The 17,094-nt window shown below is 44.6% G+C and overlaps 1 protein-coding gene across 1 annotated transcript in view; it reads left to right on the top strand.

Moving 5' to 3' along the window:
* The window catches only part of DNAH9 (dynein axonemal heavy chain 9), a 975,671-nt gene that overhangs the window by 533,732 nt on the left and 424,845 nt on the right, over positions 1 to 17,094 (top strand). Inside the window, exon 48 of the mRNA XM_069200368.1 lies at positions 3,067 to 3,300. Within this exon, the coding sequence (XP_069056469.1) occupies positions 3,067 to 3,300 (234 nt within the window). The remainder of the gene's footprint in view (positions 1 to 3,066; positions 3,301 to 17,094) is intronic.

Genomic DNA, 17,094 nt, shown 5'->3' with positions numbered 1-17,094 from the left:
TATCTTACCATAAAGGACATCCACTGCCACATATTCCATGGGCTCAACTCCAAGATCACATAAATCATAACCATCTATGCATGACTGCCACTCTGGCTTCAGATCAAACTTCAGCATAGAGACCATTACCTTCCACATCATAAGTGACACTTTTTTTGTACACAAATAAAAATGACTCTGCCTCTTGATATAGCCTGACCTCTCAGCTGCCTTTCAAAAGTCTCCCCTCTGCAACACTTGCATTTTTCACTTCTAAAACCAGATCTTATATATAGGGATAGCCTTGCATTTTGAAATGTAGACCTCTGGAGCTCCCTTGTAAGAGGATAGTCGCCCACATCTGTACCCTGCTAGTTACCATTGTGAGTAGAGCCCTATGATGAAGCGTGCCATCCTAAAAGTCTCAAGGGGGACCAAGGACATCCATATCTCCAACATCACAATGAAGTTACCTTACATGCACACATTCTTTGACCAGGAATACTCTCTGTTATTGTTAATAAATTCAGAGGCTTCCAATGTCCTTTGCCCCCCAGTTCACCCTATCATGTTTAGTAGGACCTTCTACGTACATGCCAATGCATAGAGTCCTCTGGCTTCAGAGAGAAGCCATTGAAATGTTAGGAGCACAGGAGAAATATGAACAGATGTTCTGGTTCCTATGACGAAGTGAGCCACTCCATGATGTGCTGCTGGAGTTCTTTAGGAAGACCACTCAGAAGTGGATTCCATTAGTCATTTTTTTATAGCAGGAGAGATTGCGGCAGGGCCTTGAATTCTTTTTTTTTCCAGGATAAACTGACGAATCCCCTTAAGAGGTCTCTATTGAAAGTGCATACTTTTATCAGTGCCTCATATTGTAGAACAATTATAATCAATTTATAATGTAGACAGTTATAAAGTATCTACCTCTCATAATAGGTATGTTCCATGCAATTGCATTTAGAGATAATATAGCCGATTATAAATTTCTCCCTCTCACGGTAAGTGTAAACATTTCTAAACAGTTGTAAATGACAAATCATAATGACCTTTCATGAAAAAAATCAGTAACAAATCACTAGTGGGCCTCCTCCAATATTCCTTTCCATTGCTCAACAAAGTCATGACCTTTGCAACCAGAACTCTGTACAATCTAACAAGTCAGACCCCTTCCTTTTCTTACTGTCATCCAGCTCTTTCGCTCTCCTCCAATAATAAAGCCCATTGCAAGCTTCTGACACTTTTATGCATGCCTTTAAATTGAATGTTCAAAGTCTTAGGTAAACCAACCACAGGCTTCTAGTCACCCCCAAACAGCCCCGCACTGCATCTACGTCTCGGTCCTTCCACCACTCAGGACCATTTCACTTGCACCTCCTACTACCAGTCATTATGGTTACTCCCTGGAGTCCGAAACTACACTAAGTGCCATCTCTTACAGCTTTAAAGAGGGGGTAAGCACTGCCCCGCTCCTTGCACTGCTACACATATGTATACTTTACACCCCCATGCTCATGTAACTATACAAAACCATGTATTCCAGATGTGTATGTCAATGCCAGTGATGCGCAGACAGTTGTCACCATTAATTCATAACGTAACTGTTTTTTTTCTGACCTCATGTTAACATCCCAGTCTGCCCCTAGATGGAAGATGAAAGGCTGGCCCTGTCCTGTATAGTGTAGGGAGCAATTTCTGTAGTGGAGTGTTGCATGAACATAGCCCTAGGATATTACTGTGCCTTTAATTGAAACAGTTCACAAAGCTAAACTTAACAAATACACACAAACAATAGCATTAATTATCGACCAAGCACATTGGATACCTGCGGGTGAAGCAGATTTCCATTACTGATGCCCTTCTCCTGCCATGGTTTCCTGCGGTGTTCCCAGAGTGGGAATGCTTTATGGAGTGATACTGATGTAAAAGGGAGAGGCATCCCTTCCCTGCGATACGTCTCCTGTGAAGATCACTACAAAGAAGGCATAGCTGTGCCTTCGAGCACAGTACACACTGAAAGCCGACGTAGCCGCATAGTTCCACGTCACCCCGCACACCACCCTGACCGATATTCAGAACAAAATGCCTCTGGCTGCAGGGAAAGCTCTTCCACTGCAGGTGGACACCAAAGGGGCAACCCCTCTGGTATGTGAATGACAGTATTTCCAACTCTGGGTGCGAGGACATGACCTCCACACCCTCCTCACTCCAGAAGTACTGAGGAGGGTACGTAGGTCATGTTCTCTGCATGTAAGTGTTGGATCTAAGATCAAGGTCCTTTCAGCGTTTCATCTTACCCGAATTAGCAAAATTATTTCCGGTTTTAATGCAAACTGACTGTGTTTATCTAAAGTGAGGCAGTCGTAAGTGTCTTGTTATAGTGATGGGCTTATAGAGGGTGCTGTTACCACAAGGGGTGTCCTACGGCGAGGCCTCTATTACTAATAGGCGCATTGCACCGTCAGCCGAATTTCGTGAGGGTATTTCCTCAAAGGGAAAATGTCAATACTGGTCGTTTTATTTTGTCCCAGGTATAATATTATCCCCTCCCATTCTGAGTGCTGCAGGTTGAAATGGGGGACGACATGTTAATATCACGTTTTTCCTGTTCTGATCTCCAAAATTCTAATTCTAGCAGTTTTCCACTCATAGGTTTTACCAGGTGCAATTTGTGCAGGGAAAACTTCAGTCCTAGTGATATTAATGCATGTAGTGTAATCCTGATTCTGGTACAAGGTTCCGTGGGCACCAGAACCAGCATTACTACTTGTGCTTGATGCATGCGTTTCTGTGCATATTGCCTCGCTTCATGACCACTATGCCATCTTCACACAGCTTTCACCTGGTCTTTGAGCTGCCCTAGACAAAAATACCTCCAAATCAGAAATGCATTTGTTCTTTTAACTAAATGGACAGAATTATTTTGCAACAAACAAGATATAAATATGACATCAATCTAGTAAAGGTTCAGCTAATCGGCCAGGGCAGCGTTAATGGAAGAGTCATCTGATTTAATAACTGAAACATTTCACAATTATTGCATATTCTGTGCTTATTCATACCCTCTTTTTACCTGCATGCCAGCCATCGGTGAAAGACTCAATAAGCAAGTTTATGGCGTACGTCCACACCAGCGTCAATGAGATGTCCAAGAGTTACCTGAGCAATGAGCGTCGCTATAACTACACCACACCCAAATCATTTCTGGAGCAAATTAAACTCTACCAGAACCTGCTACTCAAAAAAGGCAAGGAGCTTACAGCCAAAATGGAGCGTCTTGAAAATGGTCTTCAGAAGCTCAACAGCACATCTTCTCAGGTAGTGGGCTAGGCATGCCATCATGAATGAGGTGCCCGTTATTAAATTGTTGATTTTTGCTGCTTCATAAGATGAATGTTGGGGACTCAGATGGAGAAAGGATTTTTGCTTTGTCTGCATTATGTATGGTCTAGCACCTACATTAATGTAAGGATCTCCATTCTATGGGCTCCTTAGAAGTCCAGTGGCATTCCCTCTCCGAGTGGGAATGAGAGTGGGAATGAGAGCTTCCGCACACATCGGTATTGCAAGTTGTCTGGTGGTAATTACTGCACTGTGTGGCTTTTCCTACACGTTTTTGGTTAGGTGGAGCCTAGTGAAGAATTGTGTATAGAAACTCTGAAAAATGTTTTCAACAGGGTGGATGAATACATGCGGTTGCCCTTGTTCCCTATTCCGATCTGAACTATGAATCTCAGAATGGTGTAAGAATACAACAATCAGGAAATACTGAATTTGAAGTACCCTTATTTCCCTGGTTCGGTTTAAGCAGTTATTGTGTCAAAGCAGAACTATTGAAAGGCTGTTTGTATATATTTAATGTTTTTTTCTAAAGCAAAGACGTCTCATTTTGAATATTAACCTCTTAGCTGCTGGGCCTTTTCCCCCCCAGTGCTGAGCCCTTTTTTGGCTATTTGGGGTAGTTCGCGCTTAGGGCTTCATAACTTTTTGTCCACATAAGCTAACCACGCCAAATTTGCGTCCTTTTTTTCCAACATCCTAGGGATTCTAATGGTACCCAGAGTTTGTGGTTTCCCCTGGAGGAGACCAAGAAAATAGCCAAAATACAGTGAAAATTTCGTTTTTTCCAAAAAAATGGGAAAAAAGGGCAGCCGAAGAAGGCTTGTGGTTTTTTCCCTGAAAATGCCATCAACAAAGGGTTTCTGGTGCTGAAATCACTATCTTCCCACCTTTCAGGAACGGGCAGACTTGAATCGGAAAACCACATTTTCCAACACAAATTTGGCATTTTACTGGGACATACCCCATTTTTACTATTTTTGGTGCTTTCAACCTCCTTCCAGTTAGTGACAGGAATGGGTGTGAAACCAATGCTGGATCCCGGAAAGCTAAACATTTCTGAAAACTAGACAAAATTCTGAATTCAGCAAGGGGTCATTTGTGTAGATCCTACAAGGTTTTCCTACAGAAAATAACAGCTGAAATAAAAAAATATTGAAATTGAGCTGAAAACAACAGCCATTTTTCTTTATGTTTTACTCTGTAACTTTTTCCTGCGATGTCAGATTTCTGAAAGCCATATACCGTTTTGTCTGCTGGACTCTTCTGGTTGCGGGGATATAAAGGGCTTATAGGTTCATCAAGAACCCTAGGTACCCAGAGCCAATAAATGAGGTGCACCCTGCAGTTGGTTTTCATTCTATACTGGGTATACAGCAATTCATTTGCTGAAATATCAAGAGTGAAAAAGAGGTATCAAGAAAACCTTTGCATTTCCAAAATGGGATCAAGATAAGGTTTTGAGGAGCAGTGGTTATTTGCACATCTCTGAATTCCGAGGTGCCCATACTAGCATGTGAATTGCAGGGCATTTCTCAAATAGACGTCTTTTTTACACACTCTCTTATATTTGGAAGGAAAAAATGTAGAGAAAGATAAGGGGCAATAACACTTGTTTTGCTATTCTATGTTCCCCCAAGTCTCCCGATAAAAATGATACCTCACTTGTGTGGGTAGGCCTAGCGCCCGCGACAGGAAATGCCCCAAAACACAACGTGGACACATCCCATTTTTTGACAAAATACAGAGCTGTTTTTTGCAAAGTGCCTACCTGTAGATTATGGCCTCTAGCTCAGCCGGCACATAGGGAAACCTACCAAACCTGTACATTTTTGAAAACTAGAGACCTAGGGGAATCCAAGATGGGGTGACTCGCGGGGCTCTGACCAGGTTCTGTTACCCAGAATCCTTTGCAAACCTCAAAAAGTGGCTAAAAAAACAAGTTTTCCTCACATTTCGATGACAGAAAGTTCTGGAATCTGAGAGGAGCCTCAAATTTCCTTCCACCCAGCGTCCCCCCAAGTCTCCCGATAAAAATGATACCTCACTTGTGTGGGTAGGCCTAGCGCCCGCGACAGGAAATGCCCCAAAACACAACGTGGACACATCACAGAAAACAGAGCTGTTTTTTGCAAAGTGCCTACATGTAGATTTTGGCCTCTAGCTCAGCCGGCACCTAGGGAAACCAACCAAACCTGTACATTTTTGAAAACTAGAGACCTAGGGGAATCCAAGATGGGGTGACTCGCGGGGCTCTGACCAGGTTCTGTTACCCAGAATCCTTTGCAAACCTCAAAAAGTGGCTAAAAAAACAAGTTTTCCTCACATTTCGATGACAGAAAGTTCTGGAATCTGAGAGGAGCCTCAAATTTCCTTCCACCCAGCGTCCCCCCAAGTCTCCCGATAAAAACGATACCTCACTTGTGTGGGTAGGCCTAGCGCCCGCGACAGGAATGGATCACACAAGGGTCAATGGTAGTCCTTGCTTGAGGTCTACTGTTAACCCTGGAGTGATTCATTCCTGAAGCAGGCACTAGGCGCAGGCACACAAGCGGGGTTGTGTTTTTATCAGGACAAGTGGGGAAACACTGGGTGGTAGGAATTTTGAGGATACCTGCAGATCCCTGGACTTCTGCTCATTGGAATGCAAGGAAAATGTGTTTTTTAAGCACATAATGTAATTTCAAGGGGATTCTGGGTGAAGGAAAACTGGTGAAAGCCATGCAAGTCCTGCACCCTTGGTCTCCCCTGGTACTAGTTTGTTAAAGTTAACCCACCACTCACACTGGGTGGTTTTAGCACCTCCAGAAATTATGGTTTTAAAGCATGATTACTTATCAAAGTATCTGAATGTTGAAACCAAGCCTTCTGAAGGTGGGCCATAAAGCCGCGTCCAGGCACCAACCTCTTTATGGTCCATTCACACGCCATTCACGCACAACAAACAACCCTTTCATATCGCCAGCCACGGGCCCAATCCAATCAATCACTCCACTCACATTAACTTACCGCTGCCAGACAAGGGCCCATCACATTCACACGCCACAGAACGGATTAAGTTTGACTACATTTTACCACCTGTCAAGTAACTGCCTCCTTCTTCCTTAACATTACCAAATGCATGCGTAACAAACCTTTACTAATGACTCCTGTGACAGCCACCTGAGGCTCAGGAAGACATGTTTTTCATGCGCCTTTAGCGCACTCTCTGTGCTAAATCCAACTCCTTCCAGTTTGTGGATGCAAGTTGGGGGTGTCCGAGTATGCCGTACAAAGCGATTCCTCGAACTGAGTGAGCATATCTACCTTTGAAACTAAGGGAGACATGCTGGGGATTTCTCATGCTGTTACCTAAAGAGAAGGTCATAGGCTACCTGCCTCCTTCTTCCTTTACATTACCAAATGCATGCGTAACAAACCTTTACTAATGACTCCTGTGACAGCCACCTGAGGCTCAGGAAGACATGTTTTTCATGCGCCTTTAGCGCAATCTCTGTGCTAAATCCAACTCCTTCCAGTTTGTGGATGCAAGTTGGGGGTGTCCGAGTATGCCGTACAAAGCGATTCCTCGAACTGAGTGAGCATATCTACCTTTGAAACTAAGGGAGACATGCTGGGGATTTCTCATGATGTTCCCTAAAGAGAAGGTCATAGGCTATGGAAAAGGGTAGTGTTTGGTACATAGGGGAGTCCATGAGAACGTAGCATATGTCCCAGCCAACATTATGTGCAGTGATGTGACTATAATGCACTTATACAGCAAACTGAACATCTACTAAGTTCTGATGGAGGATGAACATGAAAAGCAGGTCAAACACTGACCTATACAAGTCATTCTCCTTTAGTGCTGGGATGGCACCAATGGGTTTGAATCCATAGGTGTAGATGATGTACATCTGTACTACCTTTACTATCTGCCTTCTACCTGTGCAATAACCCTGTGAAGGCACTCCTACCATAAGCTTTCCTTACCCATCCATGTCTCTGTTCTCATCAGAGTCCTGGCTAATCCTGTATAATAGCCAAGTGAACCTATACTAGTTTGTGGAAGCAAGTTGGGGGCTTCCAAGTATGCCCTACAAAGTGATTTCTCGAACTGAGAGAGCATATCTACCGTTGAAAGTAAGGAAGACATGCAGGTGAAGAAAGGGTACTCCGTGGCAATGTGGCATATGTTCTGTCTACTAGTATATGCAGTAGGGGGAAGAAAATGCATGTTAATTGAACAGAACACCGACCACGCCAAAAGGAAGTCCATGATGAAGTAAAATTCTGTGGCTCCTTGCCTAACGAAGCAGTGGCCCATGGACGTTCGGTATCCATGCACTGTCACTGAAAGGATTACCCAACAGCAGCTCAACCTCAGTCGATTTCCCAGAACTTTGCTTTAGTATGATACAACGTAAAGCAAGTAGGGATACAGAGGCCTGGTTGTGATGGACACTGGGGACAGTAATACCGACTCTCCTGCCGCTTTCCATGCTTTGAGCACACTTTACAGCGACGACATGGGCGATCCTTTTTGGGTGTTTTAGGTATGCGATCAGCAAAGTGTCGCTCCTGCAGCCTTGCCACATCCTCCAGAACATATGAGGTGGAGGCTGCTGCTTCTTCAGTAACAGCAGTGAGGCTTTCAATTACAGACAACTGGAAGTCAAGGAAAGTCATGAGTCTTCCTGTTGTTGTCTGACGGTAAACAACATACGCATTATATGTTGCCATCTGAATCAGGTGGGTAAACAGTTTCTTGTACCAAGTGCGAGTTTTACGACACGCATTGTATGGTTGAAGAACCTGGTCGTTCTTGTCCACTCCACCCATGTACTTATTGTAATCAACTATACAGATGGGCTTGTGGACTTCGGCCATCTGACCCCAAACCGTGATGGGAGAAGTGCTCTCATCATGAATTGTAGTGAGCACGTATACATCACGTCTATCTAGGAACTTGACTGCGAGCAGTTCGTTAGAACGCAATGCAGTACTCTGTGATTTCTGGAGCTTCTTGCAAACAAGCTCCCGCGGGAATCCTTTGCGGTTACAACGAACTGTACCGCAGGCCACAGTGCCAGCTTTGTAGAGCTCACTGAACAGCTCTACTCCTGTATAGAAATTGTCCACATAAAGGTTATAACCTTTGTGAAGAAGTGGATGGACAAGTTCCCATACAATCTTACCTGTGACCCCTAACGTGGGAGGGCAACCTACAGGGTTTAGGGTAGAATCCTTCCCTGTATACACTCTCAGGCTGTACACATAGCCAGTAGAGCTCTCACACAGCATGTACAGCTTTATGCCATAGCGAGCTCTTTTGCTCGCAATGTACTGTCTGAAAAGCAGCCGTCCTTTGTACAGGATCAAGGACTCATCGACTGCTATATTCTTTCCAGGAGTATAGATCTCTGGAAACCTGGCAGACAAATGTTCCACGACAGGCCGAATTTTGAACAACCTGTCATGATCTGGATGGTCCCGGGGCAATGCAGCAGAATTGTCATTGAAATGCAGCATGCGCTGCAGTAGCAAAAAACGATCTCTGCTCATGTATGGTGCGAAGATGGGAGTTACCCAAACCGTGCGAGTCGTCCAGTAGGACTGCAAGGTGGGTTTCTGTACTAACCCCATTTTGAGGGTAAGGCCCAAAAATATCTTCAACTCCGCCAGCGAAGTGGGAGTCCACTGGCGTGCCCTAGAACGGGGCCCTAGAGTGCCTCCGCGCTCCCTCAGAAATTGGTCTGCACGCAAATTTGTTTGCTGCACAACTTTCTGAAGAAAGTCAACATCCAAAAACAGATAGATGTAGTCGACTGGCAAAAAGTTAGCTGTATCGACTTTACATCCAGCGTCACCAGTAAAAGGTGGAATTTGGGGCTGAACCAAACAGGGCGGCTGCCAAGAGAGCACTCGTTCTGTGCTTGCGGCAGCAAGCACGTGCTCTCTGGGTTCGGCTAACCCAATGTGGTCCCGCTGCCCAGAATGTGCTTGCGAAGGGACAGCACGGATGTCGTCATTGTCTCCTTCAGACTCACTGGAAGAGGTGTCGTCAGATGGGACTCCGCCGACTGAAAAATCACTCCCAGAATCTGCCCCATTGTCCTCTCCCTCAGATGCTGTCTCAGTGTCTGCTGTCTCAGTCTCTGAGCCTACATCAGAACTGTCCTCCATAACCCGAGCTAGGGCTTGATCAGCAGTCATCCAACGAGACGCCATCTCTGCAACTGGCTAAACTGTCCCTCTAAATTACTATCCTACGTAGAAGGCAGATAGTCACAAAATTGCTTGTTGGTATGTTTGTTGTGTACAACAGGAAATGTCGTCACCTTACCTTCGCTTCTTCTCCAATTCTGCAGATTCTCTGAAAACACTGAAAAAAACAAAAAAAGAATGTATTACTTCACCTTACCACACACCCTGTGCAACAGTCATTTTTGGTGCTCCGCCTCCCATTACCTCCTCTTCTAATTCCCTCAGTACTATCCAGCAAAACTGCCACTACAGAAAAGACATGCATGCATGCATATTGTGTGTATATATATATATATATATATATATATATATATATATATATATATAATAATATATATATATTTATATGTTTAGAAACAAAGTGGTTGAAGGGTTGCTGGGCGGCACACTTCACTGCCGGTGCCCAGTGACAGGGAAGACCAATCTAGAAATTATCTAATGCCGAAAAATTTCACCGCACTCCATGAAGTACAAATAAACGTGTATTTTATTGCAGTCAATAACCACCAACGTGTTTCAACTCACCAAGGAGTCTTGATCACGGTCCTCGTGGAGTGCGGTGAAATTGTTCACCATTATAAAACAACACACACAAGAATAACAAGCATTTACAATGCAATGGGTCTCGCATCTGCTCGAGTTAGAGCTATTAGCGTTATAAACTCCTAACCCAACTTTTCTTGCCACATAAATTGATAATTTAAAGTTAAACTCTTTCACATAAGAGAGCCGATTCACAGCGCCATGGCCACCATGAGCATCATGTGAAGAGTTACACAAAAGGAAAAGAAGTTCGCTCGCAGTTAAACGTAACAGCAAAAGTGCAATTAGCCATGTACCAGGGGCGATGGCCAAGGCGGTAGCAAAACCTCCCCAAGGAGGGACAAAGGTAAATCATTTTCCAATGCCATCAAAGGAGTGGTAGTGATGGGCGTGAGGTGGGCGTTGTTAGAAGCCCAGATACACACCAACAAGTCAGAAAAGCAGCACATGGACGCTGCAATGCTTGTCCTGAAAAAAATATATATATCTATCTATATATATATCTATATATATATATATATATCTATATAGATATATATATATATATATCTATATAGATATATATATCTATATAGATATATATATGTGTATACATATATACACATATATATGAGACTCATGTCACAAATCTTTTTCTTTTTATACATGTGTGCTTGCCCTCGGCAAAGCACACATGTATAAAAAAAAAAATGGCCCCATTGATGGTCACCCTAAGGGCTGACCACCAACAATTTGTTTTTTTTTGTTTTTTTTTACCCTGGGGGGGCGATCGGCCTCCCCAGGCAAAACTAAGTTTTTTTTTTTTCCCCTGGGGTCGGCCCGTGTTCCAAGGGCCGACCCTGCCATTTTTTTTTTCTTTTTTTAATTTCTTTTTTTTTGTGGGGGGCGCGATCGCCCCCCAAAACAGTATAAATAATTAAAATATTGCCGGGGGGGGGGGGTGGCCCTTTTACGAGGGGGCCGACCCCCCCAAAGAAGATCCCTGGTGCCTAGTGGCGTTTCCTGGCCGTGGATCGCAGCCGCGCTGCGATCCACGGCCAGGAAACGGTGCCAGGGAGGCATCGATGGAAAGGGGAGAGCCTCCCCTTTCCATCGATGCCTCCCTGGCATCTGGGGAGGCCGTTTTGGCCTTTTTTTCCCCACCGGAGAAGGAAAGAACGCTTACCTCCGTCTCTCCTTCTCTGGTGGGGAAAAAATGTGACGTCAGCGCGCCTCGCGGCGCGCTGACGTCATAAGGGGGCGGGAGGGGGGTGGGATGGAGACGCGGAAGCTCTTCCGCGTCTCCTACGGTAAAAAAAAAAAAAAAAAAAAATCCTCCGGTGCATTGCACCGGAGGATTTTTAACCCCCTCCCTGGTGTCGGCCACTGGTCGTGACCCGCACCAGGGAGGGAGTGTGGGCGTCGGCCAGTGGCCGACGCCCGCATTTAACGGGTTAAACACTTTCACCTTTTCACTGTATCAGAACATGTTAAAGCCTGTAGTGTGGCCATTCCAATTGTACGCTCTTCAACCTACTTGTTCGACCTTCCTCAGACTACTGATACAATTCTTCATATCTATTTAGTGCTCTGATTGGGAATCTATATAATCAGTGCTTAATTTTAGCTGATGGTATCGGGTGCTCAGCACTGGCACTTAATTGTCAACACCGGTGCTTTTTACAGTCCGACACATGGTGGCGCTGTTTAGCTAATCTGAGAATGAGCACAACAACAACTGTTTATTATTTAAATATACAGTAAAAATGACTAGTACCTGGCGCTCAATCCATTCCTATAGCTTTGTGGTCCTGGAATGGTCTAAATTGTTACAATTATGGGAGTGTGGTGGTTAGTAGTTGTGTTGGTAGTGTTATTGGCGGGGACAATGGGTGGTGTGTGCTACAGTGGTCTCCTGATGAGGGCCCTGGCAATTAAGCTCTGCGTCTTTAGATTTCTATGGCAGATGAAAATGTAAGGACCTCCATTGATGGCCCTGTGCGAGCAAATAACTACTAAACACGTGGAAAGTTGAATCAGTTGCAGATTATGTTGCTTCGGTTTTCTTTAGACTTATAGCAGGTCTCCACGTCTTACCCTTCCTCCCTTAGAAAATTAGTATGTTCCCACAACAAATGGTATTTCCTTTACCGCTGCCCTTAGGTCACATACTTGAATGATGAGCCTAATTTGAATATTATTTAACAGTATTTGAATAGCTCTCAGCCTAAACTACACACATCTAATTTATTTGCTGTTTCCAGGCCAATCTTGGTGCACAGCCATACAAAGCAAACAAGCTGCGAAATAACATTTTTTGCAATTATACGCCTCTTTCAAGACTGTCTCCTGCGGTTTGCTGCGTATGGAGCCAGTGTCTGCTCCCTTTATGTATCTGCTGTAAGCCTTTTGTAAAACTGGCAGGTTAATCCACTGCTTGTCTCTGCATAACAGCTTACACCCCCTTAAAGCCTCCGTTCAGACACGCATACAATGCGCGATTGCTTATTCAGTACGCAGGGCCCTAACTGTCACCATCTGAAAGTCCCACCTCAATTTCTGAAATCTCAAAAGCTTTCAAAATGAGCGGAAAACGTGCAGCCGAGTTTGTTGACTGAACTGATTATGTACCCCAACATGCTTCGAGTAATTTCGCGGCACAATCGCGGCTTTGTCCTAGTGGAAATCACCTCCAGCATTACGGAACAACAGGAAATGAAAATGGATTAACAGCTGAATGTTTGAATTCAAATAATAGCTCTGCCATCAGTGGTCTGGGCCATATCTCAAGTCTGAGATGTTACATTAATTTAAAATATGTTCCTTCGGAATTTAAAGCAAGACATGAACCTTATTAGCATACCAATGGGCAAAATGTTGCTTCTAGCTAACAAGATTGTCTCAGAAAGAGTTTGAAAAAAGTAACACAATTTAGTGTTTATTCATACTTTAATATATTATATTCCGTATTTGCATGTATTGTGTCTTTTTCAGTTACAACCTGCAAGCTATTTTAATTACAGGAAGTAAAAATGCTAGACTGTGAGTCAAAGTGTTCCATCAAAATGTGTTCACCCTGCTGCAAATGCAAATATTTGTGATGCAATATACTTCCAGTTCAACACATTATGGATGTACGTAGGTCCCTTCGGATCAGGTCTCAGCAGTTTATATAGAAGATACAAGTTGGCTGTGAGGTTCACGTCATAACTGGGGATATCTGCAGGGTCCATGGAAACCACTTTTCCCCTTCAGAGGGCTGCCATCAGCGGACCCACTGTCGGTGTGCCGTCTTTTTGTGGTCCTCGTACTGACAGCTTCTTTGCCTTTGCACCCACGTCCATATTACAGTGCAGGTGCAGAGGAAAATAGATCACCTCATTTGCATGGGATCCTGCATCCATGCAAATGAGGGAATGCTTTCTTGGGATGGCACTGGTGCTACATGTGCAGCAGCACTGTCAGTATTACTGAATCAGCTGCACAAGTGTTTGCACCCCCTTCTGTAATACCAAAGAGTCCTTGGAGCTCACAAAGTGGGATTAAACGCCCATTGCTCATCGGGGCACTTTCTGTAAAAGGCCCTTGGTCTGCCCAGCTATGCACCCTGCACCCAGTGCAAGTTAAGTCTTGCTGTTTAGCTGGCAATGAAAGCCAGGACGAGCTTTGCTTAAGTCATATCTGCTACCAGAAGGTCACAACTGATAAACCTGCTAGGGTACCAAGAGTTTCTTTCCGTACTTTTAACAGTATTATCAAATAAGTGTTCATATTTTGAAACCTATGCACTCTTTATATCCAACTCAGAAGAAGCCAAGCCCCAGCCCAATACTTCCCTCCAAACAAGGACAAGTCGGAGTGGAGGGGAACAGTCCAGACAACGCAAGATCCTGGACTCTTGAGGGGTGTGACCACACTGAGAGAACACACAGTTCGGCTGTTGAGAGGGGTACAGGGCACCTCTGGTCCTCCCCTCACTCCCTCTTATTGTGACACAGGGCCTTGTCAGGGGACACCCTCTCCCCCTTCAGGGCACTCATCATAGGTAGATGGCCAGGGCCGGATTGTTATAAGTGGGAATTGATGGAGGCTGGGGCAAATCGACTATGCCAATTAAGTACCGGGAGCCTGCCGAGAGATATGGGACAATGCCACTATCTTACTTCCTAGATCGTGGCCACTACCCATTGTGCCCATTTTAATAGTGTGCTGTATCACAACAATGGAAATAGGTGAGCTGAGGACTGATTTCTCTCTGACGTCCTCCATAGAATCCTAATTATTAAGAGAAAGGGACTGCTCATGCTGGTCTAAGCCCAGAGAGGAAACAAGAGGGCCTGGTGGCAGGCCGGTCTGAGGAAATTGGGTGTGAATAGAAAATAGAACATCAGCAGCAGAATGGCCACCTCGCAGGTTGTCCTGAACCTTGGATAGGTGAAGGCACCCAATCCATCCTTCTGAGGAGTAAGTTGCACTATAAATAACATTGTCAAGTACAAGCCTACTTGAGACCTCCAGCCAGGGCACCATGGCAAATTTGCTAGCACAAATGTCTCCCAGCCCTGCACTCAGATAGGAACGTGCTGACCTGACTGGGGTGACGGCTGACAATTCAAACTCTACTGACCTGACTTTGCAACCTATACAATCCTCCATGGAATTGTTGGACTTCAGTACTGGCGATATATAGTCAGACATTTCTTTATTCTGTCAAGATCTCTGATGGATGGTGAAGAGGATCACAGCAACTGAAATGAGATTGGTGGAAAGGGAAACTCTCCAAAAGATATTAAATAAACAATTGCTAAGTCGACTGAAGTGATAAAATCCTTCAAGTTGCAAAAGCAAATGAGCATACATGGTGGAGCAACCTTATTTTCCTCGGTTTCCCAGAAAGCACTGATATGGGAGCCCTCACCCACTTTCTGAAGTGGTGATCAGGGAATGGGTCCCAGTAAAGAAACTGTCCCAGTGTGTCATTATGGAATGGGTGCACCACATGCTGACGCAGAGAAAACCACCTGGGGCTCCACCACAACCAATAATTGTGTAAGACCTCAATTATGAAAATAGATCAAATTGGCTGCCAGGATGACAGGACAGTGGAATATGAAACCCAAGGCATTTCAGTCTTCCTGGACCTTACAAAACATCTTCAAACACTTCTTTAAACTTTTGAACATTTAAAGAAGCATCTAAGGTCTATAGACCTTAGATTTATGCTGATTTTTCTTGCCAAGCCAAAGGTAATATTCCAGAACCATGCCTTCTTTGAGTTCCTTCAGGAAGCATGGAAATGGTTAGCAGAAAGACCAGAGTTCCCCCCCCTCCCCCTCCCCCCCAGAGACTGAAATGGCTGGAGAAATGGACCTGCTTTGCATTCGGGGGAGCAACACCATCTCCCCATACAGAAAATATCATAATCTCTGACTCTGAGTCTGATTTGGTCACGCAAGAGATGGCTCTTGAGACTGAATGTCACCACGTGCCACGTAATGAAAGTGAGGTCAAAGCATCCTCGCACCCCCTTCCAAACCTCTCTCCGACCCAATAGTAATTGGAGATTCAGCCACCCCTGGAAAGCGCAGTGCTTTCCAAAGGGGCTAAGAGCGAAAGAGATTTCCACATCCTCCAATAATATATATCTTTAATACTCACAAATCTGCTCAAAGAAGGAAAATACATAGTTTTGCAGAGAATGCCAAGAGTGTGGAATCTGGGGGCTATGTGTGACAGCAAGCTCAGCCTGGAGAGCCACTTGAATAAAATTGCGTGCTCCTGCTTTGTGCTTTTGAGAGCTTTGTGAAAGATTCTTTCTATGCTCCCTCCCTCAGCCAGAGCACCAGTGGTACACAGTATCATTCTTAGCTGGCTTTATTACTGTAATGCCATGTTGCTAGGTGTCTCAGATTATCTATTAGTCGGTTGTCCAGAGCTCAAGTTCCGGCTGCAAAACCTGCCTTGAACAGACCAAGAAGAGCCTCAGCCTCTGCAGCTCTGAAGGAGTTACATTGGCTGAAGATTAAACAAAGAAGTTAGTTTAAGTGCCTTTCCTTTGTGTTTCGAGCGCTACAGGGATCTGACCCAGTCTCTTTGCGAAGGAGCATGGTGAGATACATTCCGAATGGAGATCTTCGCTCTTCTTCGGCTAAACTGGGCCGGGTGTCCATTTTAAAGAGAGCCAGACAAGGTGGCGGGACTTTTATGGCCGGGGCGTCCCAGCTCTGGAATCAGCTTCCTGCCTCCCTTAGATCGTTCGCCGATTTTTGGTATTTAGAAAAGCTCTTAAGACCTGGCTCTTCCCTAAGTAGCCGCGTTGGGTTTATGAGCAATGTGTTTGCACAACCCCGTTTGAACTGTCTTGTGTTTATGGCCAGCGCCAGGATACCAGTTTGGTGTCAGTGTGCTTTTACAAATGTCTTAAATAAATAAAATAAATGAATAAGAGGAGTAGGCGTCGACTGGTGTTTGTAGTCTGAGACAGCAGTTCTACAGGTTTCTGTGGGCAGACCATGTGAAGAGAGACAGCATCCCTCACATTTGTGCTAAGGACAATCAGGTGTTATTGTTTCTTACTCCCTGCTTCTGGCTGTTCTAACATGCCACCTAGCCCAACCACAAGAGCAATGGTTGAAACCGCTCCTGAATGTTTGCTCGTTAATATAGCGTTAAAGCCTGCTGGTGGGGGCTATACTGGTAGTTTAAAGTCCCTGAGCCTGTAGAGGCCATGCCTCAGGCGGAGGCCTATAATGAGGGTCCGCCTTTAACATCTGGTATAGCCCTAGGCAGAAGGTCCATAATGCTATTAAACATTCCAACCACTGAGGGTAGGATGATTTAAATTAAAAAAGGAGAAACAGAAAAATAAATTGGAATGTTGGAGCAGAAGGCTTATACCAGACATTATAAGCCCCAAGATACATTTGATTGGCTTCAATAGAGCTCCCAACATTCTAGTGTTCTAATATTGCTATGTACGGTGTGGGTAAAGACAGAAAAATCACA

This window comes from Pleurodeles waltl, chromosome 7 (genome assembly GCF_031143425.1).
Source record: "Pleurodeles waltl isolate 20211129_DDA chromosome 7, aPleWal1.hap1.20221129, whole genome shotgun sequence".
Lineage (NCBI taxonomy): Eukaryota > Metazoa > Chordata > Amphibia > Caudata > Salamandridae > Pleurodeles > Pleurodeles waltl.
This window is presented reverse-complemented; position numbering and strand designations above follow the sequence as displayed.